Source organism: Pseudopodoces humilis, chromosome 1 (assembly GCF_049639895.1).
Source record: "Pseudopodoces humilis isolate 2021_Gansu_Grassland_sample_001 chromosome 1, ASM4963989v1, whole genome shotgun sequence".
Classification (NCBI taxonomy): domain Eukaryota; kingdom Metazoa; phylum Chordata; class Aves; order Passeriformes; family Paridae; genus Pseudopodoces; species Pseudopodoces humilis.
Window position 1 is genome coordinate 13051543 of NC_142200.1, and position 16278 is coordinate 13067820.

At 38.4% G+C, this 16278-nt stretch overlaps 1 protein-coding gene across 5 annotated transcripts in view; it reads left to right on the forward strand.

The window, feature by feature from the left end:
• The window catches only part of ENPP2 (ectonucleotide pyrophosphatase/phosphodiesterase 2), a 71879-nt gene that overhangs the window by 30722 nt on the left and 24879 nt on the right, over positions 1 to 16278 (forward strand). For all 5 annotated transcript variants that reach the window (XM_088054656.1, XM_014256723.2, XM_088054649.1 and 2 more), the window contains exons 9-11: positions 8054 to 8109; positions 10371 to 10436; positions 11204 to 11276. In XM_088054656.1, the coding sequence (XP_087910782.1) occupies positions 8054 to 8109; positions 10371 to 10436; positions 11204 to 11276 (195 nt within the window). The remainder of the gene's footprint in view (positions 1 to 8053; positions 8110 to 10370; positions 10437 to 11203; positions 11277 to 16278) is intronic.

Here is a 16278-nt window from a genome sequence, read left to right on the forward strand (position 1 = left end):
TAAATATTTTGTCAGCATAGCACGGCATAATTTCATAATTATTAGTTAAGTCCACAAGTAATCACTGTTACCTGATTTACTGCAGAGACTGTGGAAACTTGAGAATTAATTTCTGCCTTAAGCACAGCAGCAGAGGCTGAACTATGTCCAGTCTCGCAGATTAGTGTTGGCCTTGGTTTGTCTAGCTCTGAGCCCTTACTCTGGGCAAGGAAATTGAGTCCTTCCAAGTACTCCGTGTTACTACAGCTAAGAAAATCCCCTTGCTTCTGCTGCACTTTACCCTATTAGTGCATGCTGTTGTGGCTTGCTTTGACAATAAAAGTAAAACTAGTAAGTTTTAAGTGCAGGAAGCCAAGGTGCATGCACCTTTCATTGCACTGGTTGCTTAGGGATCTATGGTTTAAGTGCTTTCTGATGAATTAACCTCACAACAGAGTGAGATGGTAGAGGTGAGGAAATCAGAAGGGGTTTGGGAACACCATAATCTGCCATATCTGTTTGCTGAATTGATCCATATCATCCCCCAAATCTCTTAAGACAGATCCCAAGAGGCTAAAGGGAATTACTCAGACAGTTGTAGGCTTAGCAAGTGTGTGTTTTCTGCATGTTGTTTAGTCCACAGTAAAAGTGAGACAAGGCAATTTAGAGCTGCAGGCAGATGTGTCTGGCTGTAGCTGAGCCAGAATGAGGTATTTGTGCTGTTGTAAAATCTGTCAGTGAGTGTACGCACTGCCTTGGCTAGCTGTGACCTGGGTTAAGTGTTGGCATGGGTGGTGAGGAGAAGAGAGGGTGAGGAACATACCTATTATCTTTCCAGATGGAGGCAAAGAGTCAGGATCAAAACTCAGAGCAGTGAAAGAGCAGCAGTGTGTAACCTCTTTATCTCACTACATACAGACACACACAGTTAAAATCTGCTCCAGTCTGGAGCCAAGCTCACAGATAATCCTGTGGCTCAACTGCTGTGTGACAACTCATTAAGCAGCTGGAATTTAATTATGCATTGCAAATTTAATTCTGCATCTTACCTTAATCATGGTTAGGTAGGTGTCAGTGGAGAACTAATTGCTGGAGCTTGTACAAATGTTTAAACTATGATATTTTAGAAGTACTATGTAAGTCTATGAATACTTCATCACCTGCTGTGTTGTGTGGGGAACATTGTTAATTCCCACACCTATGCTACTGCAGGGAATAAAAGATTTTCTGGATGAAAAATGTCATCTGAGAAGAGTTCAAGAAAGTTACACAACAGTGAGTGACTTTATGCTGGATGAAACCCTCAGAGGATGGGGTGTGTGTGTGTGGGGGTGTTGCATACCCAAGCAGGGATGATAAAATAAACCAGTTGTTCTGAAGAATTGTTAAAAAGGAAACACACATGTAATAAACTGGACATGTCTTTGGAAAATTGGAAGCAAATGCACAGAGGAAGGACTATAATTCAATCCCCATACACATCATATGAGGGGAACCACTAAGTTGGGCAAACCTGATGAAGTGGCCACAATAGTTGGATAAGGAGGTGATAGATCTCTTGCAGAAATTATATAAATTACACTCTATCTGAATGTACAAGAATTGCACATTTGATAAGAGAACTGCAGATTTTTATAAGAGAAGAAGTTATCTCTGTCTGAGTATTGGTGAGATACAGTAATTTTCTAACTCCTTTTTATAATTTTCTTTAAATATGACATTGACATGAACTGCCCAAAATAGCTGGGTATTGAAAGATAAGACAGTACAATTAAGGGGGTAGGAAGGGATATCTGGTCTGCGTATCACAGGAATCCCGTCTGTCATAACACATATTCAGCTGGCTCTTTTAAGTCCTGGGTCTCAAACTGACATACTCAAAACCTGCAGAGTGGGATGTGGTTTGCACAGGATTGGAAATTACTGTTTTTCTCTGCAAGAAGGCAGAAAAAAAAATGTCTGAGACTCCCAGCATTGTATTATGGTTTAAACTGCCTAGAAGAGAATGTCATTTAACGTTGTTAATCTCTGAAATACTTCCTTGCTCCTGGAAACTGTCCTACTGTATATGGTTCTATAAAAATGTGGGGTGGTTTTGGTGGTCTTCCCATTTTTCTTTCTTTAGTTGTTCTAATACTCAGTCTTTTGCTGGAAAACAGCCAGATTACCACAGACATCAGTGGGATCTGGAAGATGAGTACCTGAATGCTTTTACTCCAGGAATTATGAGAAATTAATAGCATTAGGAAAGGGAAAAGCAGGGAGAAAGTAGCTTGGAAATGTTTCAGGGTGCTGTAGTTGGTTATGGGACTTCCTGATTTAGTATACAATGTTGATTTATTATATAAGCTTAAAACCACCTTGTTTTCAAAACAAAAGGGTTTCATAGGAAACGGCCGTAAATCCACTCCTCATCCTGCAACAGCATCTCACAGAAATGGTGAGCATTAGGGCCCATGGGGGAAACTAAATTTACTGCTCATTTTTCATGGCACTGACATTCTTGTTTTCATTTCAAGTAACTTTAGGCACTAAAGTTAGACCCCAGCTGTCTTTGGCTTCTGTTAAGCAGTAGTTTTCCATGTCTTGGTTTGATGTAGTGAGTTTTAGCTTACACTACAGACAATATAATGAGTTTTTTTTAAAGTGATCTTTCATGATCTTTAGAAATAACCCAATAGCCTCTCCAAGGTCAGAAGGAGCAAGGTAGAAAACTGCTGGTCTGTGGTTAATGGGGACAGAGAGGCTCCTTCACAAGGCAACCTGACTTGGATCTGAGTTTGGGTCCAAAAGGTGTCTTTCACTTCAGAAATATCATAATTATAAAAGTATTGATGGAAGTTTAGGGTGCCTTGTATGTAGCTTTAAGTCCACTGTGAACCTTTTAAAGACGACAAACCTCAAAAAAGGACTATCTTGAGATGTTAATCCTTAAACATGGCCATGATATTCCTAGGTTACAGACAGCATGTGGTGAAGCTGTCCTTGTAGTCTTCAAGGTATGCCTGTGGAAATTAGCTATCATCACCCTGCATCTTAACTTGATATTCCTGATTCATCCAAATTTATATATCAATATTTAGAATAAAACCATTATTGGAATTTTATTGATTTTGTCTAACAATTGCAGAAGGAGCTTCAGAAAGTTGTCATCTGCCTTTCCATCCTGAACATGTCTTGCAATCACTTTGTTGATTGGTAGGGGAATCAGAAGGAGAGAAGTCTGTAATTCTGTTTTATAAGAATTTCCTTTTATCCAGCTTGAGCCATGAACAAGCAACAGGACTCTGAGTCTGTCTATTTACTTAATAGACTTCTTGTACCAAAAATCTTCTGTCTGGGCAAGAAGGCAATGCTTAGTTGCCAAGTCTGGGAGAACATTTGTGTCATATAAGAACTGTGGAAAAGCGGCTACTCCACATTTTACCTTGTTGAGAGAACAAATTGCAAATGGTGCAGAAATGGTATTAATTCTACATGCTTGCACCAGTCTTGTACACATTTCTTTCCTAGGAAATGCTGTGATTTCCTCCTTCCTATCTTTCCCTAGATGTGGAAGGGATTTCCCATTGCTATGTCAGCCTTTGATGCATCTGACACATCAAATACATGTCAGCCTTTGTGAAGTTGTGGGCTCTTGTTTATTCATGGAAGATTAAAACCAGGTTCTCAAAGAAAATTCCACACCTATCTTGAATAACTCTGGATGAAGTACTTGCAGGCCTCTGTGCAAGTGTGTCTAGCAGTAAGAAGGGAGAACCTTGGACTTCCATGTTCCATATGGCATTGACACCTAACCTATTGCTTAGCCTTGTCTACTTTTATCTATCAATAAAGGAGGAGAATTGTTGTCATTCAGCACAGGGGATATAAAAAGAAAAGTAATTAAACTTACAGGATATGTTTCATATATATCTAGAAAAGCATGTATACTATTTACTGGGACATGTGCCTGTGTACATGTGTAGGTTTGAATCTGTGTTTGTGTAATTTAACAGGTCTTTCTGTGTTGGAAAAGCTATATATTGTTGATTTCCTGTGGCATGGCATAAAGACAGAGTGGTTGACCTCTTATTATTTTTCAAATATTTAGTCCCCTTTTCTCTGTTTAAGCAAATTAATTCAGAAATATGGCCTTTATATAGTTTGCAATACAATTAGGCTTCTCCCCTATGCAAGCCAAGAGTGAGCATTTGCCATGGTTAAACAGCTGACTATAAAATTCTAACATATTAACAGTTAAACCAAATGTAATTACGTATGGCAAATAAATTGCCTAAGCTCATAAATGGTGCTGACCTTGAAGAAAAATAACCCTTATTTGCTTCTTAATTTAAACTGGTTTGAATGGACAAGGTTGAGAGGGCATCTGGTAATTTTTTTTCCTATCCTGCCCTCTTGCACAACTTGTAGTCTGCCTTGAAAGAGGCAGAGATTTCTGCCAACATTTCTACTGGAGTTATTATCCTATAGGCAAAGTAGTAAATAAACTTGTGCGCTCCCAGCAGTTGCTCTAGTCTGTTCTCTAATTTTGCCTATCCACTAAGGAGTATTTGTAGTAGAAACAGCTACTGCTAGATTCATCAGCCCTATCTCAACTCTAAAACACCTTGAGTATTTTATTTAGAGGATGATCAATGCAAATAGAAATCCTTCCACCCCGATATGGCTGCTTCTCTGCATGCTGGAAGACATCCACAAATATATTGCTGAGTAGCAGTTTTAGGTATCATGGTGGATAGTGTTGAATTTTCTTAGTTTGGGTTTAAATAAATCAAAGGGTTGGCTGTTTGGTTTTTTGTGGGTTTTTTTTTCTGTTTTTTTCCTTCCCTTTAAAAAACAAAGGACAGCTGAGGTCAAGTAGTGGTTTGTTGTAAGCTTGAGTTGAATCAGATTCTGCCTGCCAAAGTCAGGATGGAGTCATTCAGACTTACTCTGATGTTGCAGACAGATAGGGACCTTTTGATTTGCTGATTTTTAACTTCAACAGATCCTTGTCTTAGCTATTGATGCACTTCAAGTGCGGCAGACGAATGTACTCATCCAAACAGCAAATGCCAGTGTAAATGGCTGCATTCCTGAGGTGAAATACTGTCAGGTGCAGCATTTCCCTCTCTGAAGTCTGGGTGCCTTTAGGCTGCACTTAAACTCCTCTTATGGCTGCACAACTGGGAGTGATCTCCACTTATGTGCATTGCCCCAGTGCAGAAAGGCGCTGTTCTCAGGTGACAATGAAGGTGTTCATGAAGCACACTATGCTCAACGAGAATAAAAATATAGCAACCACTTTCTCACAGATGTGCTGGGTACCTTGGCAATATATCAATGATCCAGTTGCTCATCTGTCAGGATGACAAGTGTTTTGCTGGGGGGAGAGTGTCTTCTGTCACATGTTTAAAATCATCGCTTAAATTCCCAGGGTCAGAGGTGAACTCAGCTGTGCTAAGACAGGAGCAGCGTGGGACAGGGTCAGCTGCTGAGGGTAGAAATTGGCTGATCTCATTTAGACAACCAGGCAGATTGGACAGTATGGGCCCGTGTGGGCCAAAGCACTAGGAAGTGAAACTAGAGTTTACAGATAATAAAATCCAAACACAGAGTTCTGTGGACTTAGTTTGTTGCTACCTTCCCGGACATACCTGCAAAATTATTTAGAATTTGCAGGAACACAAACATTTTAAAAGAAAAAAAATCCGCTGTGGGGACAATGGTTTTCCAAGTAGTACAAGATAGAGCATAACAGTGGGAGCTGATAACACATTTCATGCTGAATGTGTCTTGGACTTTCTCTGCCGTGATTGGGTTTTTCTCTATGAATAAATCTTCAATGCAAAGGAAAACATAGTCGCCTTAAGTGTGGGCCCTTTTTCACCTGGGAATAGACAGTATCTAGGCTGGTTATATACCCTGACTGTGCTGACTTATGTGGCACAAACAAGCATCCTTGCATTGCAGTTGTGTTTCTGACTGCAGTGTGTGGGCTCAGTGATATGGTCACTAGGTTGTAGGCATGCTTCCTTGTCTTTCCAGTTCACTTGCGTCCTTTGGTCCCATCCCATCACAGCTAGCATCCTGTGAAATTCCGATTTCAGTGTCCTGAGATATTAAAACAACATTGCTGTTATTGACCTACAACCCCCAAATTCCTATATAAAGTCAAAGCCTTTTTGGTTTTTGTTTTTTTTTTTTTTTTTTGGCAGCCACATCATCTTGTGGTCATTGTCACTGTGCAAACTGAGTTGCTGGTGGAAGGCTGGGGCTGGAGAGGCTGGGGGAGATATTTGGGGGACTCCCTGCTTGGTGGCAGCTTGAGTGTGTGTAAATATGAACCAAGCCTGAAATCAGATTCTTGAGGAGAAACCTGAAAACAAAGTGTGGGCTCCAAACCCGTGGCCATTCTTCTCCTCATCTTGCTGCACCTATTTAATAAAACATTGTTTCTATAGTGTTAGTCTGGATGTAGTTTCCACTGGAACAGAGGATATATTATCAAAAAGTTAGAATAAAATGTAAACATAAATATAAAATGAAAATTTTAGAGCTGTGTTTTTAATTTAATTGGACTGGGTTCAGTCAGATTTGGTGGAATAGAAGATGAGAGGTAAGAATTGTGTCCAGGGCAATGGAAAGGCAAATATGACCAATTTTCCCATAAATAACATTACATTATCCAAATCTAATTGCTGTTAACTATAGCCTCATTGTGCAAATAATCTTTTATTACTGTGCCAAATCAATCTCAATTAAGATTGATGTGTGAATAATTCAGGCATGACATTTGAATGATTCATGTTCAGATGGCAGTTTATAATGCATGTTTGAGCAAGATAAAGGGCCTTTGAATGTATTTTCAAAGAGTTGATTTAAAATAAACAAAAAACTGCAATTATTATGTAAGTCAGCTACATTTTGTCTTAACTCCTTAGGAAATTTATACATTGCAGTATGCATAAATAATGGGAGGAAATAATCTAGCTCTATACAAAGTGATGGCCTTTAAACCATTGCCACTTTTGAAATGAGTTTTGAGATAATTTGGATCATTCCTTACAAGAGAAATTTACTTCTGTAGAGCTACAAACTCATTGTTTGCTTTCCTTGATTATGGACCTTTCTGATGTTCCAACGTTCTCATTCTTCTGCCTTGCATGGAGTCAAAGGATAGAAAAGAGGGTGATGAGGATAATCAGTAGTATGGTATAGCTTTCATTAGAGAAAGATCAAACAAGCTTGTCTTTGAAAAGGAATAAATAGAGGGGAGTACCATGAATATTGTATAGAAGTGGGAAGAGAAAGAATTAATAACCTGTTTCGAAGCATAAGAACGTACCCTAACCCCACTGAAAACCAGCAGGTTTTAAACCAAGAAAAATTAAAAATACACTCATGGAGTGTGTGACTACATTGCAGAACTTTCTGCTGCAAACTGATTTATAGCTAGAAAAATACAAGGGACCTGAAGTATTGAAAAAAGGGTTTGAAACTTTCACCGAGATTTTTCCATCATTTCCATCAATCACCCCATCGGGTGAGCTCACAAAGTTCTTAAACATCTGTGTAGGAAAGTGTCCTTCCCTCCAGTCTTAACACCTCGTCACTCTCTATGGCCGATTTGCTCTCTTTTAACACATTTTCTGTTGATGGCTACTGATTGTAGGATACTGGGAAGAGGGACACTTATGCAGATACTGGTTAGTGTTAAAGTATTTTCCTTTCTAGATGAGTATCCTCTGGAACCTGAACCTGAACCTAAATGGGTCAGGTGAGTAGTGGCTGGGTTTTGAAAATGAAATTAAATACTGGAGGAATTCCTGGCCATGAAACTTCGTGCTTTTAATTAAAAGCAACATAGAGATTTAGGGGTGAAAGTCTACAGCACAGCAGCTGACCCACTGCTACAGAGTTTTCATAGGTTTGTCACTCCTTGTTTTCAAATTAGAGCCGAGGCTGAAAACTGCAATTTTCACTTCTAGGCTCTGGGTAGAATAATGTGTCTTGAAAACATTTTCTTTTGATTTCAGAGAGTCATTAGAGATCTGAGCACATTCTAATCCTCTTATATTTTCCTCATTAGATTTGGATTACTGCAGCCAAGCAAGGGGTGAAAGCTGGCACGTTCTTCTGGTCTATGTAAGTAGCTTCTGTTTTCTAGAGATTTTTAACTAATAATTCAGAATTAATTCAATGTTAGTGTTTATTAAGTTTTCCTTTCTCTAAGTATTGAGTAGATTGGAGACTCTACCTGTAACCCTCTATTGTTTCATTTGTGCAATGTTTCTGATAACTAAAGCTGATGCTACGGTTTGCTGCTTTAAATTCAGGTACTGACTTTAAACAGTTGTCTAAAGAGAAGATGTGTTACTATGTGAAAAATTACTGTCTTTCATTTTAAAATGTGGGTTTTTTTGCTCCCTTAGTATTGGCAGCAATGTTTCTTAGTCTTCTGAGTGTGGAAGAATTCTATTGTCCTCTTACGTCAATTGACATCACCAACTTAACAGTCTGGTTCTTTCATTTTACAATACAGCCTGTCCTTTGAGCAAGATATCCCATTTCCCTTTCCCAAGAGGCAGCCTTGAGGATCTTTGCTGTTTATTCTCTTGTCTAATGATTGTCTAATCTAATGATTCCAACTTATTTTCCCTTATTCCCACTAAAATATATCTTCACAACCAAAAATGAATGAATTTTAATAATTTTTGAGGAATTCATGTAGATCAGTGTTTCTGTTACAGTTTCTGGCAGGACTGCAGGAGTAAAGAAAATGTTTAAGCTACAAGACTGAAGTAATAAGGGGTTTTGACTATTTTTTCTTGTGATTCCTTTAAAAATAATACATTTTACTGTTTTAAATATGATAAGGCATGTGGAGTGAATTATAAAGCACACCCCAAGCTGATGATAGGTTTAGGCTTGCAAGATGAATTCTGACAGAGCTCCACTCCGGTGTTCTGCAAACCAAAGAAATTAATGTGATTCCTGAGCTCTGTAGCTACATAGTCTACATAAACACCCTGGCCAATTCATGCTTGGGGATATAGAATGTAAAAAAGGCAGCCAAGGACAGGTTATATGAATGGCTCTAGCAAGGGAGTGAAGCAGCCAATTCATGTATGATTGAAATATATATGTCTTAAAACTGCATTATTTCGTTCCGTGTACAGAATATATTTGGGAAAATTTTCAGGCAGACTCTTTCAGGAAAACAGAGTTTTCAAAAGATTTTAGTCAGAAAGGAGTTGTTGAAATAATGGATTTTTTTTCATAGTGCACAATTTATAAAATTATAAAAATTAGATGGTACCCAAAATTATTATTCCAGTTTAAAATTTCACCTTGTTTGCAAATTTTAATATCAATTCTCATTTTTATGTTTTTTTTTATAACCAAAAGTTCTCTGTGTAGTTGGAGACTGAGGTCTGTTTGTCTACAAGGCATTAAAAACAAAGGTATTTCCAAATGGCTGCTGCCATCTCTATTTCTCTGCCAGTGGTTTCCAAAGAGTGCTGAATTCAGTTCATTGTGGTGACTGATGGTAGTGTTTGATACCTGCCTTGGGATTCTGCTATTGATCTAATGGATTCTGGACTGACTGTGCCACTGTATTAAAATGACTGTGTGGTCACTGACCTGCAGAGCTTTCCTAAAACGAGATATTTGGAATTTTAACAGCTGTTTCTAAGGTTAGTTATTCTCATAGTGTGAACTTGGCCTCAACAGCCGAGTGAGAATGGCCATCACTATACAAACAGTAAAGAAAGGGTCTGTTCTGCAGGGTGAGAAGTCCCTGTGCTGCTGGCCTGGTGTTTCAGATGGATCTGTTCTGATTCACACCAGCCTAGCCCTCAGTAGCTGCTGTTAAGGCAATGGAAAATTTTCCAGTGTCTGGAAACAGGAAAAAGGACTACCAGAGCAGGGTGGTTTTTTTTGAACCTGTACTGATGTGAGCAATATAGAGGATTTTACCCATTCCAGCTATCCAGTGGCAACATACAAAAAGTTTAATCTGGGTGAAAGCTGCCAGAATGGATCTTTCATTCACTCCTTAGAAGAGGAGTGAATATTTTTTTGTTTATTTTTATTTCTTTATTTTTAATAATTTTTTATTCACTCCTGCTTGAAGAGGTAGATTTACTGCTTTGAGTTCTGATTACATTTGTGAACTTTTAATCATCTTTCTTGTGAAGTAAGTAGACATTTAGGAGGTCTGATATGATTCTGTTTGCAAATTAAGAATCAGTTTTAAGCAACAAGGAAGATACAGCATGCTGAAAGCAAATTATGCTATTATGATACATTATATTCATAATAAATTCTGTCCATTCAAACATTTTGTTGATGTTTTTAGTATTCTGTGATAACAATGTATATCTTTGTATTTTGTGGTCCAGTGTCATCCCCCATGAGCGCAGAATATTAACAATACTTCAGTGGTTAACCCTTCCAGACAATGAAAGGTAATTCACTTGTTGTCATCTGCTGTTGGATAACTGCTAGTTTGTCTTCTCTTTATAAGCAGCCTGAAGAGCAAACAAAAATTTAATTCTGAAATTTTTTTTGTCTGTTACAAGCCATCTCTTATTTAAGGATTTGTTTGGGTTTTGCATTTAGTGTGAGTTCTTTGGGATTTGGGGGTTTTTTCTTTGTCTGATATGGGTTTTGGGTTTTTTTTCATATCAACTTTTAACCATCAGCAGTTTGATTCTTCCAAAAAAATGTAGGGTATGAATTTATTTCTTATCAAAAAGCATGCAGTTACATGGATTAACTTGGGTTGTTATTATCCTAATGAGCCTAATACAGTTTAACAACCTTACAGGCAATGGCAGTTGTAGAACTGAACATTGAGCACAAGGAAAATATTAAGATTTTAATTATGAGTGGGTTCTACTACACAAGTTCCCACATGCTGCTGCAAGGCTCAGGCAAGCTGCTGTTGTGATTTCTCCTACAATGTTTAGAATGAGCATGTGTCCTCAGGTGGTACCCCATGTGCCTCCTTGCATGTGTTCTTGTGTCTAATAAAGCTGCAAAACAACTAATCATACCATGGAAACAAAGAACTGCTAATAATTGTAGGATTCTCTGCCTGAGAAACAGTTCTTTTTCCACTGAGCTAAGTCTCACTGGAAAGCTGGCTTGATTTGACTTGACCTGGCTAGCCTGTGTTTTTGTGGTGCTGTCAAAAGAAAGCTAACCTGAACAAGACCTTTCTTTCTTTTAGGCCTTATGTTTATGCCTTCTACTCTGAGCAACCAGATGCTGCTGGCCACAGATATGGTCCTTTCAACTCAGAGGTTAGCACAGATTTATTTTTTACTACAGAAAAAGCAGGTGTCTCTAATACTTTTTTTTTTCCCCCAGAAATATTGATGCTGCTCAGGAGTAACATTTTTAGCAACTTTTTTTTCCACCTATTTCTGCAGTGTTCTTCACCTCTGCCAGAGAAAACAAAATTATCTTCTATAGGATTTATCATGTAAAATTCACTTCTGGGAGAGGGAACTGCTTGTGCCTTTCATGAAGCTATTTCTCAGTGTGATATGATAATGCAAATGGAAAGATTTATTTGGCAAAGACAGGAGTATATTTGTGTGCAACAGCATAATTCAACTTTCCTCTAACAGTTTATCCTTCTGAAAAGTAATTAAAATATAATACATAAAATATTGAGATAAAATGCAGAGAAGAAAGAAGCTTTCTTAAAAGCTGACAGCCAGCAGTAGCCAAAGTAATAATTCCAGTCTGTCAGGAAATATAAAAGTCTGCTAGTTCCAGTTTCATATAGGCTCTACAGGGGTTCAGAAAGCTTTTCCAATACTGTTCCCTCAGGACCATGCTGTTGAGTTTGGAAAAAGTTTTAAAGCACCATAAGGCATTTTAATGAAAAATTATGTGCAACATGCTGCAGTAGTTTAACCTCTTGTTTGACTTTGTGTAGCTGGCTGGGACTGATGGGTGTTGTTTCCCCTGACAACACTGTCCAGGTGACAAGAACTTAAAGATAATGCATTTGTCAGGGATATGTGGGGAGGGAAAGCAAATGCTGTACCCAAATATCCTGCTTCAAGTGGCTGTGATCTGGCATTTCCAGTGATGTCTGACATCTTGCAAAGTTCCCCTAGTTTCAGTGCAAATGCATGCCTGTAGATTCCCATCACAAGATTTCAAGAGTTTTTAATGTAAGATTTTCAAAGGATAAACAAATGTTTGCAATCTTCAAAAAGTGAGGAGTAAATCAGATGCCTATCCTCTCTGGAAGGCAATGCTGATCTCCTTGAGCAGCCAGGTACCCAGCAGTAGTTTCTTATTTGTTTGGTTTACATCTGGTGGCTGTTCTTAATGGGACAAGAAAGCAAAGAGAAGCAGTGTTAATATTTTTTATTTAACTAGATACAGCCACTTCCTTATGAACAGAATTGTGGAGCTTTTTCCATGGACTTAAAAGAGGAATATTAAGATGGTGACATTGAAAATGTTCTTTAAATTGGGGTGTTTAACAAATCTGCTTAGCATCCAACCAATATGGCAATCTAGTTTCAGGTTAATTTATAAGAGTGTAAAAAGTGAAGTATGGCAAAGAGGTCATAACAGGAAAAACTTTATAAAAGCAAAAAGCCCCCAGAGGCTCTTCCTGTATGGGGGTTCTTGTGGATGGTTATATGAAGGTTGATCTCTAATTGCAAGGCAAAGCTTCAGCTCTTAATAAGTGTGAAATAATAGCTTATGAGAGTTTTACAAATAGATAGTTTTATGTCATTTGTATTAAACACAAGAAGACCATGAAATCAATTTTTAGCAAATTGAGAACAGATGAGTTAGCAGAAGAGCGTGTCTGGGTTTGCACTTCAAACAGTGGACCAAACTTTGTGAATGGAGATGTAAGTAAACGAATACAGCTGTGTAAGTACACAGATGCTGAGGTTTGCTAGGGGCCTGGTTTCGAGATAGAAAAGCTAGAGGAAGTATTTTATATTGTGTCTCTTGACACTGGGTTTCAATATAATTATTAGGAGCTATGAAATTTACATCATCTGGTAGAAAGTCCTCAAAAGGATCCCTTTTAGCTAATTCCTTGATACCAAGAGCATGACTTCCTGTGAAATATTTTTTTTCTTGTATATGGCTGCCATCAGTTAGACATTTGGAGTATTACTGACCGTTTTTCTTCATGCAAAGGGAAATCTACCAAACAGTATGAAATATTTGAAAACAAGCTTGCAACAACTCAGCGTTACATTTACAATGGGCTTCTTATTTATTTTGAAGAGCGAATATTTCATGCCGATTTTTCTTACTGCAGTTAGTAGTTTGAGGAATAGCTTTTTATCTTGAAAACCTCCAAATCTTTATTAGAATATTTATTTGAGCTTATTATATAAAATAATAATCTAAATTTATTTTAAATGTACAGTCTCAGAGGTCTAATGGCATCAGAAACCTATGTGCAGAGTGTCTTAAAGCAAGAAGCGAAGAGACTTAGATATACTTAAAATTTATTGGTGAATTGCCAGTGTTTTTTATATAAATGGAATTGATATTATAGCTAGTCTCCACAAGTGTAACTTTGCATATCCACTAGCATGAATTTCAGTGTAAATGAGTTGATTGTCTAGGTTTTGGGGTTTGGTGGGATTTTTTGGTTTGGTGGGATTTTTTTTTTTTTTTGCTTTGGGGTGGGGGTGTTTTGTGTTATTTTTTTGGTTTTTTTCTTTAAAAACATTTTAGGAGGTATTTCAGTGGGTTCTGTTATGTTTCCAGGAGCAGTTATGGGAGTTATAAAATATATGCTTGCTTTTAATTTACTTCTGCCTTTTCTTTTTTTTTTTTCTTTCCCTCTGTGCTTCTGCAGTTGAACTCTGGTAGGTTGGTCCATCCAGGTCAAGAAGCAAAGCTTTGGCTGGCTAGTTACCCTTGTGATGTTACAGTTTCCTTCTGTAAGAGGGGAGGGATTCAGTTCCCTCCTCCATAACTCGTTCTGACTCTTCTCAAGCAAGACTAAGAATTGGCTGGTTAATAAGAACTTGGCTTTTTTTTTTTTTTTTTTCCCCTGGCTGTTTTTTTAATATAAAATATTCTAGAAATATACTACCATAAGAGCTCTAAAATAAATTGAAGTCTGGCAGTGCTAAGCCATTTCTGCTGCTCCTCTAACATGCTGTCTTGAGACAGCTACTTCAGTGTTCAGACCTGGGTCTCCTGTGCTCGCGTGTTTCTGGCATTATGGAGCTCTGTCTGAGCCAATTCAGAGACAGTAAAATGAGAATCCTTCCTTTCCCTGCCGCTCCTCTCATCAGGACTGCACAAAGCTTGAAGCGTTTTAAAAACAGAAAACTCTGGTGCTGCTTTATTAAAATGCCTTTCTGGAGAAAGACGAATGAGACTGGACTAGAATCTCCTTTCCAGCTGCTTGCGTTGGAAGCAATGAAACAGCATGGCAGATGGTAACATCCCCTTCTTCCCCTTCCCTGGTTATGGGGCTCTGTAACTCAACAACTGGCAGAAGCTGCCTAAGTACGTAGAACTTAAATAGCTTTATAAATGTCCAACTCTCCCCCAGCCCACTCAGCGTGCTCCATTGCAGATTGTGGTTTATCTCCTGCTAGGTGTCACCTGTCAGCTCCTCTCACACCATCTGAGCAGTGCCAAGAGCCTGCGAGTTGTGTTAAAGTCAGTGAGAGTGGGACAGTTTAAGACTACAAGCAGGTTGATTAATGGGATAGTGTCTATCCTAGGTAACTGTGCATTTAGGAACAATGACATTACCCAGTGACATGCCACACTGAAGCTGCTAGGAAATTCAATTCTCAAAATGCCCATAAAGCTGGTAATAAGGCAGATAAGCAGGTAGATTTCTCATGCACTGACACCAGTGTGCCCCACCCAGCTAATTTGAAGGATATGAGCTTCATGTTAACTGAGTTTCACCTGCATAGCTCTGATCAGCAGACCCCCAAATAGTGGCAAATGGGGTTTTGGTGACTTCAGTGAGGTGCAGGGTCTGGCGCACAGTAGTGGTAGTACTATGGATGAGGGTACTTGATGTCACTAATTCAGCCAAAACGTTGGTGTGGGAAACCTTGCAGAAGTCATTGAGACTGGACAGCCTCTAATACTCATACCTGAACTGTCATTCAAGTGAAATGTTGCATTTCCACCAGTACTCTACCCTGGACACTCGTTAAGTTGTGTGTAATTAATTTTGCTGTAATTTAAATTAACTTAAATCTCAATAATACTAGTGAATTAATATTTGATAACTAATAACCCCCATATAACTATGTATCTTCAAACACAGAAGCCCCACCTATCTTTTGAAACACCAATTTAATTTGCTTTTATGCTGTCTGCTCTTGTAACTGCTGTTCCGCTTTCAGTACAATTTGGTGAATTCCTCCTTAAAAGGGGAGAGATCCTAAATTGTCCAAAAGCCTAAATATTTGATAAGGCCGTAGCATTTATGCTTCAGGATTATCTGACACAGGTAGCTTTACTATCTGATGTGAGTTGAGGCAGGCTTTTTTTCTGAGTCCAGACATCTCTCCCTGCCAGTACAGGAGAGTAGTTATGGCTCCCCTCTTACTCCGCCTAAGAGACCTAAGAGAAAGCTTCCTCCTAAGAGGAGACAGGAAAGACCAGTTGCAGCTCCAAAGAAAAGAAGAAAAGTACATAGAGTGGATCAATATTCTACGGAAACTCGTCGGAAGAAAGTAAGTTCCAAAAATTTATGATGGAAGTGCCACTTTTTAGGCACTATGCTGTCTTTATTTTTTCAACTTGGGAGTTCACGCCATGCTTCAGGTTGGGATTTTGCAGCCAAAACTTTTATAAATGTACTGAAGGACCCAGAGGAGAGCAGCCAAACCAGACCAAGCCTGCTGGGACCTGTGTTTTTCTTGTTTCAGACTGTTTGCATTAGGGAGAGTTATCTTTATAATCCCTATATTTTTTTAAATCCAGCCATCAGCTGGAGGCAATGTCAGAAAAATCTCTGGGAAGACACTACCACTGCTGCCAAACTTTCTCAGTTATTACAAGTTCTGCAATATGTTGTAGCCTCCATTAACTTCCAGCTCATGGGAGCATGGTGATTATTTGAGGTTTTGTGTCTAGTCCTCATGGTTGTGGAAATGTCCTGAAAAAAAACTAATAAAATCTAAAAGGGAAAGAACACTTGTTTTCAAAATACACATTTTAAAGTAATTTTGTTACTTTGGAGGGTAAGGAATTTTATTGCTGGATTTCTGAATGGTGTATTTGCAAGAGGTGGTGCGTAAGTCTGTTTTCACAAGGAAAACA